The sequence below is a fragment of the Toxorhynchites rutilus genome, chromosome 3, assembly GCF_029784135.1.
Source record: "Toxorhynchites rutilus septentrionalis strain SRP chromosome 3, ASM2978413v1, whole genome shotgun sequence".
In the NCBI taxonomy this organism is placed as follows: domain Eukaryota; kingdom Metazoa; phylum Arthropoda; class Insecta; order Diptera; family Culicidae; genus Toxorhynchites; species Toxorhynchites rutilus.
In genome coordinates this window covers 88555702-88573983 of record NC_073746.1, presented here as the reverse complement: position 1 = coordinate 88573983, position 18282 = coordinate 88555702, and the positions used below count along the sequence as shown (strand labels likewise).

At 40.7% G+C, this 18282-nt stretch overlaps 1 protein-coding gene across 2 annotated transcripts in view; it reads left to right on the top strand.

Annotated features, from left to right (window-relative positions):
* The window catches only part of LOC129774818 (protein O-mannosyl-transferase TMTC2), a 786337-nt gene that overhangs the window by 382794 nt on the left and 385261 nt on the right, over positions 1-18282 (top strand). For both annotated transcript variants that reach the window (XR_008742781.1, XM_055778813.1), the window contains exon 5: positions 8382-9855. Coding sequence is in view for 1 of the 2 variants with exons in the window: in XM_055778813.1 (XP_055634788.1) it covers positions 8382-9855 (1474 nt within the window). In the remaining variant the exon portion in view is untranslated. The remainder of the gene's footprint in view (positions 1-8381; positions 9856-18282) is intronic.

Genomic DNA, 18282 nt, shown 5'->3' with positions numbered 1-18282 from the left:
AAGTAAACGTCATCCGTAAAATTCCATCATATTCCAGCGATTCGTACTGTCTGCATAGAAAAAAGAGTAAGAACAAGAAGTTCTGCCTTTTAACGTTTCACATATGATGCGGGCGATGAGTGAAATCAAAATATCGTTTCTATTTTTTTTTTCGATAAATTGTTTGATTTTTTATACCTATGCAACTGAAGGGTGTGTCACATCAAATTGCATCACGGAAAAAACGCTGTAGAAATTCGCCCAGTAGACCGATCCTTTTGAAAATTTTAGACAGTAAAATAAAAACTATTAAACAACTTTTGGCATTTTCTTTTTATTCATACTTCGAGGCCAAGCCCGTATGCTCGCACCTTCCTCTTTACCCCGTCCATAAGGTTCTGTACAACGTCACGTTGCAGTTTTTTTTTTTTTGAACAGAAATCCATTTTCTCTTGAAGTCCGCCTCCGATTTGACAACTTTTGGGTTCTTCCGGAGGGCCTGCTTCATAATCGCCCAATATTTCTCTATTGGGCGAAGCTCCGGCGCGTTGGGCGGGTTCATTTCCTTTGGCACGAAGGTGACCCCGTTGGCTTCGTACCACTCCAACACGTCCTTTGAATAGTGGCACGAAGCGAGATCCGGCCAGAAGATGGTCGGGCCCTCGTGCTGCTTCAATAGTGGTAGTAAGCGCTTCTGTAGGCACTCCTTAAGGTAAACCTGCCCGTTTACCGTGCCGGTCATCACGAAGGGGGCGCTCCGCTTTCCACAAGAGCAGATCGCTTGCCACACCATGTACTTTTTGGCAAACTTGGATAGTTTCTGCTTGCGAATCTCCTCCGGAACGCTGAATTTGTCCTCTGCGGAGAAGAACAACAGGCCCGGCAGCTGACGAAAGTCCGCTTTGACGTAGGTTTCGTCGTCCATTACCAGGCAATGCGGCTTCGTCAGCATTTCGGTGTACAGCTTCCGGGCTCGCGTCTTCCCCACCATGTTTTGCCTTTCGTCGCGGTTAGGAGCCTTCTGAACCTTGTATGTACGCAGGCCCTCCCGCTGCTTGGTCCGCTGGACGAATGAACTTGACAAATTCAGCTTATTGGCGCCATCCCGGACCGAATTTCTCGGATCACGTCTAAACTGCTTAACTACGCGCTTGTGATCTTTTTCACTGACGGAGCATCCATTTTTACCGTTCTTCACCTTCCGGTCGATGGTTAGGTTGTCGAAGTATCGTTTTAGTACTCTGCTGACCGTGGATTGGACGATTCCCAGCATCTTACCGATGTCCCGATGTGACAACTCCGGATTCTCGAAATGAGTGTGCAGGATTAATTCACGACGCTCTTTTTCATTCGACGACATTTTTCCAAATTTACGAAAAATTGACAGTGAAGCATGGCCAACGTGATCTATACACTCTTATCTGATTATAAGCGAAAGCTGAAGATATAATTCCTGACACACCCTTTAATTGTATTTTACGCCAAAAATCTATATATATATATATACAAACAAATGAAACACAAATTTCTGCATTACTCGAGAATTATTCAAGAAAATGAAACCAAATTAGGCATATTGAGGTTTAAGGATACAATTAATGTTTCTATGGTGGTTAGACTCTGTTTCTATGGTAGTAAGACACTCCACCCCCCCATTCTAAGGGGGGGCTGCCACCAAATTTGGCATGTGAAGATTTTAGGATGCAATAAATGTTTCTATGATGGTTAGACTCTCCACCCCCCCCCCCTTCTAAGGGGGTGGTTATACCACACACATAACCCACTTCCTGTTTTTTGTCCCACATTCTTATGCATTCAACGCACTGTGCGTTATCTTGTGTGGGAGACCACGTTGTTTAATACTGAGTATCGTAATCTATCACTCATAGGAGCACCGTATTGATTCGTGAACAGGTCCATTAGACATCAAGCTTCGATTCGGGAAAGCATAAACTGCTACTTGGTTGTGTAAAATATAAGATTAGCATGGTTTCTTGCTGTGGTGGCTGAGAGCAGACAAACGACCACAAAGAGTTAATAATCCTGCCCCGGATCAACAACGATTCCAATCGTCGGGGCTTAGGGTACTATTTGCGCTGGGTATTTCCAAGAGTGGTATGATAATCACTGTATTCGAAAGATGAAATGTCTAAGATTTATATGCTTGTTACTTATTACCCCTCCCCCCTCTCTATAGGTGGGCTGCCACACAAATGAAACGCAAATTTCTGCATTACTCGAGAATTAATCCAGCAAATGAAACCAATTATTTGTTATTTGTTATTTGCAAGTGGTTGAAAAATCTTGAACGAGAATTGTGTCTGAAAATAATCTGATATTATATTGTTGAGTTTTGGTAGAAGTACTAGGAATTTTATAGGAAAAGGTAATTTTAAAGGGAAGATTAGAAGTTCAATCAATGAATAATTATGCGATTGGACCCATGAACAGCGCTTAGTAAGAAAACGTGGATGTGATAACGAAATATAAATTTTGGGCGGGACGAAGTTTGCCGGGTCAGCTAGTACTGGATAAATTTCCATCCAACGGTATGTTGTATAATAAAGGTACAGGAAGGTTGTGTCTGAGACACGGCCGCACATTTGACCTGGGATTTCGTTAAGCTTTATTTTTCATACTGATTTGAAATAATATAGTATTAATCTCTTTCAGGGCTTGATAATTTAGAAACCAAAAGATGAAAATTACTTTTTTACTTCTTTCCTTCTCTTCAGTCGATTCAATTTCGATTGTGTGTATCCACTACGCATACTGAAATGTCGATTCTTCCATTTCGTTTTCGTTCCGCTGTCGTTTCCTTTTAATTTGAAAGCAGGCCCTTTCACTTGACGATTGAAAATTTATTCGTTTATTCGTTATCATTTGAATGGTCTTTATGTCGCTTTCATTTTCACATGTGAATGGACTATGATTGCTTTCAATTGAAAGTTTCATTCGATTTCATTTCTTCAATCTGGATTTTCCCGGATCGTCTTTTAAAAAATAAGTGCAAAATAGGGGCATATGAGGGCATATTAGTCCTACACATTTATTCACATCGTCATCTTCTTTAGTTTCAGTAAATACGGTTCGAGCTCCAACGAAATTTTCATAAAAAATAAGACACTTTCATTCGATATAAAAACCTTTCATGTTCAGATTTGATAGTTCCGCTTCGGTGTGAATAATGAAAGAAATGGACGTGAAGCGAAACGGGATTGTATGAAGGGGGAAGTGATATTCTCTTCATTGCGCGTGGACAGAGAGTAGCTCTATTTTCAGTCTGCATGAGTTTGCAGCGTTTCAAAGGTTCAAGGTTCATTATTGAGTGACGATGTGTAAATTGAAGTGAAATTGTATGTTCCTGACCTCTTTCATTACTTTGTGGGCCTGTTCTGTTTTGTTTGACTGTTAGGTATTATTTTTTCACTCCATTAATGATACAATCGAGTTATTATGGCAGAAGAATGGTAATTTGTGGTGGGTGGTGCACATCCCGATAAAAGATGTGAAATTGGAATGAGATATGCTGAAAACTTCCCTCCGTATCTATGGACGAGATAGTTCTTTATGAATAAAATAAGTAAGAGTATATACCGAGGGTAAATGAATAGGTTCTCCAATTTTACCATTCTCGCTTCAAATCGAATAAACGCGAAAATAAATGCACCAACAGGATTAAAGCTTTTTTATGAGAGCTTTATCTGTGACATTGTTGAATCGAGTTTCATTTGACTGCAATAAGCTGATTTACAAATACATATTCATGGTAAAAAACTAAAAAAATGTTTCATCACATTTGTCTCAAATTCCGAACACAAGTTTTGCCACTGACTCATATAATTATAAATTTTGAATTACTGGACCGATTTATTTAATCGATATATCAAATCAAAGCCAATTATCTTTTTTGGAGAAATATTATACTCACAAAAAATTGTATTTTGTTTTTGTAATTATTGATTTTATTTGCTTTTTATAGGTTCTATGGTTTCGGGGCCAAGGGCGCTATATTTTTAACATTTTTTTCTTGAGAGCTGAGGTTTGTTTTTACATAAAATATCTAAAAAACAGAGATGTGATTCTCTTTCGTTTTTGAAATCGGCTAATTGGCTTTAATTTAATATGTCGATCAACTGAATCGGTCCAGAAGATGGAAAGTTTTAAAATTTTGATCATGCGTCGAAACTTGATTCAAATTCCAAAACTACTTAAATGCTAATTTTAATGAAGATTTCTGCATTATTCTCATTTGTTCATCTATGTACAGTAGATTCTTACCTTTTCTAGCACTTAACATAAAAAAGCAGACAAAATAGATAAAACATCTACAAAAACTGAAGAAATCGCGATGCTTGTTTTTTGCGGAATTTACTAACGCAAACATTTTATCACTGGTTTTGACAGTCACATTTTTTGCAAATGCTTAATATTATAAATTATAGGCTGTATCGATACCTGTAATTGGTTTTAAAATGAAGCCTATAACCCAAAGAATGTCAGGGTTTTGATTTTTCAATTACAAATAACGTTGAAGTTCAGTAAATCTACATTTTAAAATAAAGTGTTCGGAATTTGAATCATGCGTAGAAACTTGTATCATATTCCGAACACTACTTCAATACTAATTTCAATGAAGTTAAATTCTGCATAAAATATCATTTTTCTCATCCATTTATTGTAGATTATTACCATTTCTAGCACTTAACAAGAAAACAGCGAACACAATAGTTGAAGAAACTACAAAAATTGAATAAATAACGATCCTTGTTTTTAACAGAATTTTCCAACGCTAACATTTTATCATTGGTTTTGATTGTCACTTTTTGCAAATGCTTAATATTATTTTAATAAATTAATCAAGCAAATGAAACCAAATTGAGCATATTGAGGTTTTATGGTGCAATAAATGTTTCTATGATGGTTAGACACTCCTACCGCTCTCTAAGGGTGGGCTGTCATACAAATGAAACACAAATTTCTGCATAACTCGAAAACTAATCAAGCAAATGGAGCCAAATTTGGCATGTGAAGGTCTTACAGGGCACGAAACGTTTCTATGGTGAATACACTCCTTCCCCCTCTCTAAGGGGGGCTGCCATACAAACGAAACACAAACTTGTGCATAACTCGAGAACTAATCAAGCACAATTTGGGATGTGAGGGTTTTTGGGTATGAGAAATGTTTCTTTAATGGTATGACACCCCTCCCTCCTCAGGAAAGGAGAGGGGGTCCCATAAAAATATTACAAATATTTCAACCAAAAATATTCCAACCAAACATGACAATTGAAAATTTTCGGAAAACTCCTAACGAAAAAGGGAAAATTCGGAAAAGTTATTCCCATATGTTCTACAATTACATAGTGATAAGGGCTGTTAGACCATTTGATGTTTGCGCTAGCGAAATTGATCTTTGTTCGAAATTGGAAATGGATTTTAATGTGATGAAACGCACTTCTATATCTTCTTCTATCTATACCAAAAAAAAAGGATCGCCGGATGTGTTGATAAGTGCAGAACTCGAGGAAGGAATTTAACGATTTAGCGATGTCTTTATTCTATAATTTTTTTGTATAAAACATTTATTCCGTGTAACGGAGAAACATGTTATTTGCAAGTGGTTGAAAAGTCTTGAGCAAGAATTGTGTCTGAAAATAATCTGATATTATAATGATGAGTTTTGTTAGAAATACTAGGAGTTTTATAGTAAAAGTTAAATTCAACGGGGTCGATTAGAAGATCAATCAATGAACAGTTCTGCGATTGGGCCCATAAACATGCGCTTAGTAACAAAACGTGAATATTTGAAGGTATTGATAACAAACCATAAATTTGGGCGGGACGAAGTTTGCCGGGTCAGCTAGTAAAGGACTAAAAATGGGTTCCAAATAGGAAAAAAGAAATTTCATCATGAAAACTATGTTTTATCAATACAGGAATCATTAACCTATCGATCTAGAACGTCGTGTATACCAGTAGTCAGATAATGTTAAAGCCATGATCAAAACATAAGTGCATGAGCCTATCACTCACTGAAAAATTCCTGGAAGGCCTATGGATCTACTATGGAACTCGCCGTCGCGCATAATCTACACCGCGGATCATCCGCTCGTGGATAATCGAGGTTCCATTGTACAATAAATGATTACAAAAACTAAATTCTAATTTTTCGCAAGGGTAATATTTTTCCGAGGAAGACTAGCTAATTGGCTTCAATTTGATATGTCGATCATCAAAACCGGTCGAGTAGTTCAAAAGATATAAATTTTTCGAAAAAACTAAAAAAAATGTTGCATCTCTTAGAGCAGTACACAACTGAATAAAGTGCGATTCACATACAACATACACGTCACGTTCACGTCCCGTCACGTCACGATACGTCAATGATTCTACCATGCAATTCTCATGAAAACATTCACATACACCAGCAACGTAACGACCCGTCAGCATACGTTCAACGAAAACGACCGGCAGGGTTTGTAGAAAAGAATAATTGACGGAGACGGACGGCTCGTTTGGTTTTTGTCTGGGCTTTGTGTCTCGGCTTTTGTTTTGATTTGGTTATACAGTAATTTACATCTACATCGACACTAAGCTAATTGAACAGATCTGTGATGCAACACGTTTAATTAGACATTTTTACCTCTAGTTGGACATTTTTGTAAACATTGAGTTCGGGGCCCAAATTATGGCCCCACATTGAAAGTCGCCCCCAGTCGCAAATGTCCAATTACTGGTCAAAACCGACTCCAATGCGACACTGAGTGGTGCCTCAGCATATCGCTTTATAAGTAACTAACTGTACTTTTTATGCCAACATATCTCTTAGCTCCAAATTTCGGAGTGAAAATCATTCGCGATTAGTTGAAAGAATTATTCTATGTATTATTGTTATTGCATAAGGGTCGGACTACGGGGTTTAAGCTTTTAAATAATTGAATTCAATGATTCACATTGAATTTTTCAAAATTTAGAACTGATTCTAGGCATGCTGATTTGAAAGAGGGCATTGCAATTTAAAGTTGTTGTAGGTGGCGACACCATGAATAAAATTAAATAAATCATTCGTTTGGCATTTGACGTGACGGTGCTGGTGGAAGCATTGACTGCATGTGTGAATTGGTGGAGACGTTGACGGAACGTAGACGTTCTTCTCCGTAACGTGCTATGTGAATCGCACATAAAGCGGACTGCTTCCGTACGCTCTATTTTGGGGTTCGTTGAGAGGCAATTTGAGCACTTCACATCAAAGGTACATTTTTAGTTTAGTCCCACTTTGCACATACAACGAGGTACAGAAAATCGCTTTTTGTTACTCTGGTTGCTCTTGTAACCGACTGTAATGAAGGCTACTCATATCAGCAATCTAACTTGCCTTAGAAACCTTGACCTTGAACCCTTAGTTGGTGTAATCAGTAATTCTCCAATCGATCATCAACTCGCCATCTGAATGACACAGATTGGCCTGCCTTTCACGGAGGACACGTTCAAACTCACAAACCACACAACTTATTTGTGCTCCAATCTTCGAGCTGCACTTCTATTCAGGGTATGCCATCCCCGGATATTATATTCTTCCGAGCTTTGGTGGTGAGCACCGTTGATAAATCGGAATTGAAGCACCAAATACGGTAGTCTACCAACTGGAGGGTCGGGGCATTCGCTCTCGCTGGACTCCTTTGGCAGCTTTGGAGCGAAAGCCGCCGCAAATGATATTTGGCCTATTGCCATCATTACCGTAATCGAGTGCTGTTGTCGGGCAGTTCATTTTTCGATCCGATCAGCGAACACCACCAGAGTATTATCATCATCAGCAGCATCAGCAGCATCAGCAGCAACATCAATTTCATGCCTCTTGTTCTACACTTCCACCGCCACTGTTTCGCTCGATGAGTCTGACGCGGGGGAAAAAATGATTCCAGAACAAAGGTAAACAAATCGAACGAAATTATTTTATTCCAATCTTTCCTCCCCTGCAGCTTGCAGGTGCTGAGTTTTCCTTCCTCATATTTTCCGCTACATTAGGATTGTCGGATTGGGTGGGTATTATGAGGGGGGTCGGTGCGAGGAAGTTGAAAGCCCATGAACGATTACTTTTTCATTTACCTGCCCTGAATCAACACTATTATCATCATCATCATCATCGTGGAAGTCATTTTTTCGCTGTCGGATTATGATGGAACTGAATTATTCATGCTTCTGTGTACTGGCACTGTTTGCCTTTCGGGTGAATTCTGTTTGATTTGTTCTCATCCCAGGGAGCAACAGTTTATTGATTATTGATCCATTCAATTTGGATAGTATTTTATCGTTTTATTGATGTCTTTCTGATGAGCAGCTTCGGTTTCGAATCAATCGAATTGAACTAATAAAATGCTTTTCGTTTGTTTTCCTTCCAGCAACGGTTCCGGAGCGTGTGCATCATAACCGTGGCCCTATGTACCATGTTACATGTGCGCCTTTCGCTGCCCCGACCGGCGGTGCTTTTCTCCGCGGCTGACAACCCAACCGCCAAAATTGGTTCCAGTTGGACCCGGTTTCTGACGTTCACCTATTTGCCCGCATTCAACTTCCGGTTGCTAATCTACCCGGACGTGTTGAGTTTTGACTGGGGCATGGATGCCATCCCCCGGATAAGCAGCCTGTTCGATGGGAAGAATGTGTTCTCGGTGATGTTCTACGGTGCTTTGACGACGGCCGTTTGGATCCACGGGCAGACACTGTTGAGACAGAGTCTGCCCAATGTAAATAGTAGCTTCAATAGAAAACTAGCTAGCAAACTTGCGATGGCCCGAGCTAGCCACGAGGGCGACGTCGAGGATTCGTGCGGCTCCTGCAAGCACGAGTTCGGTCTGGGCCACAGCGGCCAGTGCCGAGCCCTGAACAACAACAACAGTATGTCTTCGGTCATTTGTGGATGCGTGTATCCGTCGTGTAAATATGTGTCACTATCGCCTTCAACTTTATCCAATTATTTTCACCGGATGGATGACCAAAAGATTACCAGCTCAGCCACCAGCCATGGCACAGGGTACTGGCCCAAGCGGCACTGCTGGAACCGTGACAAACACGACGCCAGTGGCTTTAGCAGTGACCACCTGCCATTTATCCTGTCCACGGATACGTCCTCTCGGACGTCATCATCATTCTCGTCGTCTTCATCGTCATCAACCTCGTCGGCATCTTCCGTGTCGTCGCTGTCATGCGACGATTCAACGGCCAAATTCAATTCCTCGGCGGCAATCCTTATCTCCATCTCCCTACTTACCCTTCCATTTCTCCCAGCGACCAACCTCCTGTTCTACGTCGGCTTCGTAGTGGCCGAGCGTATTCTCTACCTCCCCAGTGTTGGCTACTGCCTTCTGATTGGTTTGAGTGTGAGTAAACTTATCGACGGAACCGGTGGCAGTTCCGTCCATTCACGTAGCAGTAGTTCCCGTGCAAGTGGAAGTGGCTTTCGAGCGAAGAGCAGCAAAAGTTCCAACAGTGATGGTGATAGATATAAGTACCGTGCCAATGGCAGCAGCATCACAACCACCACTGCCTCCTCCCACGCTAGCGCCGGTGAGGGTCACAGTGTAAAGCATCTCAAAAGCTATTGTGCTCCCTTTCCCGGAATCATTTTTTCAGCGCGAAAAAGTGCCAAAAGTCACTGCGGGTCGGATAGGAGAAACCGTCGGGGGGCTAATGGGATGGGTGATGGTGGCGGTGACAGCAGTGCTAGAGATTACCAACAGCGTAAGCGACAAATCATATTGCTGTGCTTCGGTGCGCTGCTACTGGTGTACAGTGGAAAAACTCTGCTGCGCAATCTGGACTGGCAGGATGAGGAAAGCCTGTTCCGAAGTGCGATCGGCGTCAACCCACCGAAAGGTAAGCGCGCTGAGCCAATTGTCACGAGTATTTTGGAATGAAACAACGTTTCTGAACAATTGCGGGGGAATTTTTTCCCATTTCACTTTCGATGAAACAATGACTCAAATGCAGGTTTAGCAGAAATATTATCACTACATTGTGCCAATATATTCCCAAATATTCACGCAAATGATCGATTGAAATGTATGCTATTTACATTACAAAATTTTGCTTTTTTTGTGGTAGCATATTTGTGTTTTCTTGTTAACATTTTCCGTTCTTTTTTCCATATTAACATTTTATAGAGCAATTTAACGCCAAATCGACCAAAAAACAGCTAATTATGAGATTTAGAGACTCAAGGAGTACACTCGAGCATGCCAGTTCGCAATATCTTAGCTACTCGCGACCTTAATTTTATGTTCCCCATATACGAGGGTCGTTCAAAAAATAAGTTTCAGTGCCTCACAAATCGCAGAAAAATAAAGTAAACTTTTTGAAGTATGATGTAACTGCGTCACGAATTTCTTCAGTGTTATCGAATCGTTGACCGCGTTCTAAAGTCCTTTCTAGGGTATATTCTTGAATGTATAAAACTCAAAAATATGATGAAACATTTTTTCGATTTTTTTCAAATTTCTGGACTAGAATACCCCAGAAGATTCATTTACATACGACTTCGTCGAACAATGGCAAAGTTAAATTAATAATCAGATGTCCAAAAAACAAATGCTGGAAACTTCTTGAACATCTCCAAAAACATCCAGGCATTGCTGATTCCCTTCTTCATCGCACCGTCCTTCGAGCCACCACAGTTATAATGCAGAGGGCCTTCGTCTCAAAAGGTACGGCAGATGGAAGCCACAGAACCACACATGTAGTGTTTGGCGCTGAACGGCACCCAAAGATGCCAGAAGGTTTTCAAATGTGCCATAGAGATTATAATGTCACTAGCCACTAGCCCCATGTCTGGAAATTTCCCGCCGTGGGTTGGACGAGTCTCGAAGCGACACGGATATATGGCGGTTGTTCTTTTCGTCGCCGTCGTTTTTTTGTTCGTGTAATTATTGAAGCATTAAACAATTAATTCGCCCTCGTTGTTCGTCGGGGGCAAGCATCGTTAAACATTCATTCGCATTAATTTCTATGCGACATGCTGTTGGAAGCCCGTCGTTTACGGCGGTTAGCGCTTCGAGCGCGCCAGGGGAATGTGCTTTTGCGAGGAATTCAAGTGGTGCGAGCACCAACCATATCGAGTGGCTGTCAATTGGCTTGTTAGCACCTAATCAGCCCCATATATATTTTTTCGCTCCTCCATCCGTAGTACCACTTCGGGCAAGTCTTTTATGCAAACATTCTGGCGAGATTAATCAAAATTTCTGACAGCTTGACAGTTGTTTAATGAGACATCATTCTGGATGTGTCGTCCCGGGAGCGGCATCACAGCGAATATGAAACACACAAAAGCTCCTGTTGAGTGTCTGTCACTCAGAATCTTATGATTTATCTTTTGCCGGTGCTGAAAAGCGGCCGCTACTTCAACGCGACACTCATCTAGGAAGCGTGTTCGTCCGGAGGGGGTGTGAGAAAACCGTGCGGCCTCCACTCTGGGAAAACTTCATTGACGCGCCAGGCATGTAAACATCTTTTATCTTTATTTTCCAAACAGCGCTCGAGGGCGGCATTCAAACGAGCAAACGGAAAGGCACCAATGTACAGAGAGAGAGAGAAAAAAAATGTAAAAGGCTTTATCGCTCAGCACCAAGTCGGTATCATTTGGCTGCCGTGCCATACCGGGCAAGAAGTTGGCAAAGTGGCGAAAAAGCAGGCAACAGTGACACCACCTTTTCCACCACCACCACCACCCCATCGGTATGTTACCCCATCAGCATCCCGGCACTATGGCGCACAAGTGCCGCGGGCTCTATTCATCGAAATGGGCGCCTGCACGGTTGCTACGTATCTCGGGTTTTATTATTTTTTCTCACTTCCAGCGATAAATGATGAGTATCGTGGGAATTGCGCCCGGTGAGTGGGTGTGCTGCCAAGACCAGTATAGTCTTTCGGTGGTTTCAGATGGGATTGATTATTTAACCGAACATTTTTATTTCCGTGGAACGTATTTTCATCGGCTGCAATGGTTCGGAATGCTTGACGAATTATCGGTTTGCGAGCCATCGTGCTGATAGACCGTATGGCTGCGCAATTTTCCATGGAAGCTGCTGACCATGAAAGCGTCGAGCACGAGTTACATGAAAATCTCAAAAGTGAGCATGTAACGAAAAACTTAGTGTCTCACAAATTCTCCTCAGAGGGGTGACTTCCGCGACCATGATATGTATATTATGAAACAACTAGCTAACCCGGCGAACTTCGTCCCGCCTACAATAGATTTTTGATATGAAAACATTCGAACATTAACATTTTCTTACTAAGCACGATCACAGGTTCAATCCTAGAACTATTCATTAATTGGACTTTTTATTGCCCGTTTTATAATTTTCTCTTTCTCTAACAATCCATCACCATCTTTCCCTGATAATCCATCACCATTTACGCTTCACACCAACACAACATGAAAAATAATTTCGTCAACTAAAGGGTGTGTCACATCAAATTGCATCACGGAAAAAACGCTGTAGAAATTTAATTTTTAGGAATTATATCTTCAGCTTTCGCTTATAATCAGATAAGAGTGTATAGATCACGTTGGCCATGCTTCACTGTCAATTTTTCGTAAATTTGGAAACATGTCGTCGAACGAAAAAGAGCGTCGTGAATTAATCCTGTGCACTCATTTCGAGAATCCGGAGTTGTCTCATCGGGACATCGGTAAAATGCTGGGAATCGTCCAATCCACGGTCAGCAGAGTACTAAAACGATACTTCGAGAACCTAACCATCGACCGGAAGGTGAAGAACGGCAAAAATGGATGCTCCGTCAGTGAAAAAGATCACAAGCGCGTAGTTAAGCAGTTTAGACGTGATCCGAGAAGTTCTGCCCGGGATGTCGCCAATAAGTTGAATTTGTCAAGTTCATTCGTCCAGCGGACCAAGCATCGGGAGGGCCTGCGTACATACAAGGTTCAGAAGGCTCCTAACCGCGACGAAAGGCAAAACATGGTGGGGAAGACGCGAGCCCGGAAGCTGTACACCGAAATGCTGACGAAGCCGCATTGCCTGGTAATGGACGACGAAACCTACGTCAAAGCGGACTTTCGTCAGCTGCCGGGCCTGTTGTTCTTCTCCGCAGAGGACAAATTCAGCGTTCCGGAGGAGATTCGCAAGCAGAAACTATCCAAGTTTGCCAAAAAGTACATGGTGTGGCAAGCGATCTGCTCTTGTGGAAAGCGGAGCGCCCCCTTCGTGATGACCGGCAAGGTAAACGGGCAGGTTTACCTTAAGGAGTGCCTACAGAAGCGCTTACTACCACTATTGAAGCAGCACGAGGGCCCGACCATCTTTTGGCCGGATCTCGCTTCGTGCCACTATTCAAAGTGGTACGAAGCCAACGGGGTCACCTTCGTGCCAAAGGAAATGAACCCGCCCAACGCGCGCCGGAGCTTCGCCCAATAGAGAAATATTGGGCGATTATGAAGCAGGCCCTCCGGAAGAACCCAAAAGTTGTCAAATCGGAGGCGGACTTCAAGAGAAAATGGATTTCTGTTCAAAAAAAACTGCAACCTGACGTTGTACAGAACCTTATGGACGGGGGAAAGAGAGCATACGGGCTTGGGCTCGAAGTATGAATAAAAAGAAAATGCCAAAAGTTGTTTAATAGTTTTTATTTTACTGTCTAAAATTTTCAAAAGGATCGGTCTACTGGGCGAATTTCTACAGCGTTTTTTCCGTGATGCAATTTGATGTGACACACCCTTTATTCGACTTTTTGATCAATTCCTTGTACTCCAAAAAACTCGAAAATCGAAAATATTTTCTCCTTTCGATTGCCTTTTGATTTCCGGAAAAAGTTTCAGTGAACATTGATTAAAACTCACCAAAAATCACCTGACAATTTTCATAAACATTGGATCCCTGTTAAGGTTGGTAAATTAGAGGTCGTAAATTTAGGAGAAGCAGTTTTGTAGCTTTGATCATTACAAAACAAGATGTCACAAGTTATATTTACACTATCACATTTACTAGGCTGACAAATGGCCAGGTCCAAATGAAGCGTTTTTTTACAGAAGTGAGACTGTTACCAATACATCGACTAAATAATAATAATAATAATGATGGTCCCACCTCATTCCCCTAAAAAGGTTTGAGCCGGACGAGTTATTTTTAAGATAATTACTTATAAGATTTAACTTTTCTATTATCAATCTGAACCAGTAAAAAAGATAAAATAAAATAAAACGAACTGGTTGTGCTACAGACATATACTCTAAATTTGATGAACTTTATAAGACAGCACGCGAGCTTTCTTATTCCATGGCATGTCAAGAAAATTTCAAACCCGAAAAAATCCTTGACCGATTGGGAATTGAACCCAATACCTATGTGCGTATCAGTCGTGAGCATTCCCGCTTTACTAGATTATCGATAACGGTCTGCTAATGCGATCGTTTCCGAGTCCAGACAGCTGAGCATTCCCAAGCCTAATTCTAGCCAACACTTCAGGCCCTTAATATTCTAAGGATAATATTGCGACTGGAACTCGCAATCAGATCTGCCGCACTCAGAAAAATTCTCGTTATAACCAATTATTTAACAAATGAATTCACGAGTATTCCGATTGGGCTATCCCCAGCTACATTCCGGTTCTCACATCAAACCCCTCGAAATGAAGTTAGCTTATTTCAAAACAGATAATTCGAAAACTGATATGACCTTCATAACTTGGGTTATACACATGTCCGTTGGAACTCGCAATCAGATCTGCCTCAACTCGGAAAAATCTCGTTATAACCATCTATTTAACAAATGTGTTTACGAGTATTCCGGTAGGGCTATCGCCAGCTTCAATCCACTTCCAATTTGTAATCTCTGGGTTCAATGAGATTCATCCTAAATTGTTCATGTCTGTTTACGAGCGCGATGCTCATACTATTGTAGACTTCGCAATTTTTTTTTAAATCTAATATGAACAATCTTGCTATCTAACAAACTGAAAACAAACGAAATACCATCAATATTATTGTCTTCAGACAAAAAGAAAGATCAGAAAACATTCAACATAAAAAGACAATATATCCGTCATAACTTCGTCAACATGCATACATTTATACTAACGTTAACTAACAGACATTTCACAAATCCGGATCATTCTCCAAAAACTCTTTACATATGTTTCGGATTATTCTGAATGTGCGAGACGTATGGCACAGTTGGATTTGATGGGATTATGGAATCATTCCATGACAGTACAAGACGAATGCCCTGGAAAACACAATTTTTTGGTGCTTTTAAGTTGTTTTGCGACCTTCTTGAGAGTTATGCGAATCAAAGTAAAATGCATTTGGTGTTTGAATAGAAATGTGAAATGTTTATTCCATATTTAAATGCCTTCATCTATATCTATAAAAATGGAGTTCTGTCTGTCTGTCTATTTGTCTTTCTGTCTGTCTGTCTGATTCTTATGGACTCGGAAATCGCTGAACCGATCGACATGAAAATTGGTACACTCTGTCCAACTTCTATAAGACCAGGTGATGATCTTGTTGCTTTGTGTCATTGTGAACAAACAATGCTTCAATTTATATTCTAGTGTGTAGGTATTGAGGACCATACACTGCATGATTTTCATATGTGTGTGTGGAAGCGCTGAGCGTAAACGAATGTATTCGTATTTTCAACTGTTCTGTAAGACCAGTTACATTTTCCGTTGTTTTAGTTGTTTTGATCAATTAAATCAGGAAAATGTCGAGGGTAAAAGACGTCACGAAGAGAGAAGAGAGACAAATCGATGCAATCAAATAGTGCTCAATTATTTGGCGAATCCTCAAGGATACGGTAAGAAGAAGAGAGCTCCCTAATCCATTGCTTGATTTACTTGCTGATATGAATAGAAGTATTGTTTTGCTGGAATGTGAATTCTTGTTAGAGGCGAGTGTTCCAGATCATGTGTGTAATCTTTGAATGATGTGAAAGCTATTTCGAGCATTCTGGTTGCGCAGGAGCCTCCACCAAAATTTCTGGTTGAAAAATACTGTTCCATCTTCCGTAAATCACGTCAGTACCCGTTGAAACCATCAGGATCATCCAAATTGAACTTATTTTCGTCAGTGAAGATAACCTATACATCGAAGAACTCTTCGTTATGGTATATAGCAAAATATATTCTTTTGGAAACATTTTTTGTCACTGTCGGTTCATGTGAGCTTTGGCAAAACTCAGACGTCTTCCGAGGTGAGATGGTGTAAGATGAGGAGTTTTAACCTTTTAAGCCTTTTTTATGTGAGGATTTTTTACCAAAATTTGATGAATTGTCACCCGAGCAGTTAAGTAGTTGAAATATTACTTTATTTGCATATGCGATTTTGAGGTATTCGAACCTGTTCTAGATATTTTCCGCTTATCCCGGTCAGAGAGCTTCGAGCTAATTTTTTTTGGACTGGCCGGCTCCCTCTCTAGACTTGAATCCTGTTGAAAATCTTAGGGGGATCCTTGTACGCAGAATCTACACTGAGGGAAAATGGTACACCACGATTGGAATACAACCCAAACAACTCTTTTGAACGGAATTGACGTTAAATATTCTTTATTGTCAGCAGTCTACAATGTATGAATGTATCTTGTTGAAATTCTAACTGTTTGTGTTGCAACGAAATAGAATCAGGGTGGTCTTATAGAAGTTGGACAGAGTGTATGTAGGGGTTTTTGGGGCCGGGGATGGTATTATAATAGGTCGAGAACCCTCACCCCATTCTAAGGGAGGGGGGGGTGGTGATCGGAGCTGCCATACTATTCAGCGGATAATCGGGGTTCTACTGGATATATTTTTCCAGAATACTGTTTATCTAACATTGCTAGTTGATTAACTTTGTAATTTTGTTTCATTATTTAATAAAATTATGGCTCCAAAATATATAGACAAGTTTTGCAGAAAAAAAAATGCTCCAATTGAGCTTAAACCATCTTCATTTAACAATTATCGAAAAAAAGGCTTATGTTATGCGTCACCAGGATGAAAAATTTTCTGGCCAGAACGAAAACCGGACCCCAACCCCCGTCCTGATAATGTCTGACGGTAACCGCTCGGCTACGGAGGTAAATGAATTAACATGACTTGCTACAAAAAGATCGAAAGTCGTTCAGGTGAATGTATAATTACTGATTTTTGGAAACCACGAAAGTACCACCCGAGAAATCAACAAATAGTGGAGTTGGCCGTGAACCGACCCCCTGAAATGTGAAGGCCATTGAGTACCTAAAGTATTAGCTTTTGGCGACTTTAGCATTTTTTTTTTTTATCTGTATTATAGTGACTTTCAACTCATTTGGCTGGTTCGTCACTTTTTACTTCCATTTTTTGGAAGAATGTCGGGAATGAGAGTTGAACTCGTGACCTTTAGCGTGAGAGGCATGGATGTTACCACTACGCCAGATCGCCTCCACGACTTTAGCATTGAAAAGTACGACTCTTTTACTTAGAAATACGGAGGTCAACTCTGTTGTGCTTTTTTCGACATGTTTTTAAATAGTGGTCCCTCAGGCACCTCAAGAATGGCGTTCCAATCGAGTTTTGAATAGTGTAAGAGGAAATGTGTTTCAAAACGCACAATTTGGTTGTGTGGTGGAATTTCTCCTGCTCCCATATCGGTACTCAGCCCCCCCCCCCCTCTTCAATTGCCACCCCGGTTAAAATTTTCCATAAATGATATAAACGACTGGGACTCGTGGGGTGTATTTGGCAAATTTGTCAAAAAGACAATTTCAGACGACCCTTTTTTTATACATACATTTATTGAATCTTCCTGATGTGGAAATAACAATATTTGGTTATGCATTTAGTTCTAACATAATAAAGTATTACGTTTGTTATCAAGGCAGAACAATACAGAGTCCGGATTGAGCGGTGATGCGAACAAGATGTGCCCGTTGCGCTTGGTGCTGGAGTATCGTTATTTGTGCGGCGTTTCGTTTGAAAAATTATTTTAATCTCGTGGAAAGTGTCCTTCTGCCTCGGCATATTTGAATCCAGTAGTGTTAGCTAATAATACCAGGATTATTTTACGAAAAAGTAGAAATGAAAAAATGATTTGCCCGGCGAATGTTTTCATTTTCTCATGTTTAGTGCGGTCGCATTCGCTGCTCTCTCGATTTCTTGTTGCTACTTGTCCCTTTTTGTCGCGTGTTCATCGTATGTGTCAGTGTGTGTATATGTAATGAAACCATTTATATGTGTTGAGTTGTGTTTTATTGAGATGATTCCGGTTATGTGAATATTGCGCTGCAGTGTGTTGATTATTAGAATTTTCCGATGCTAAGTATGGTAAAAAGT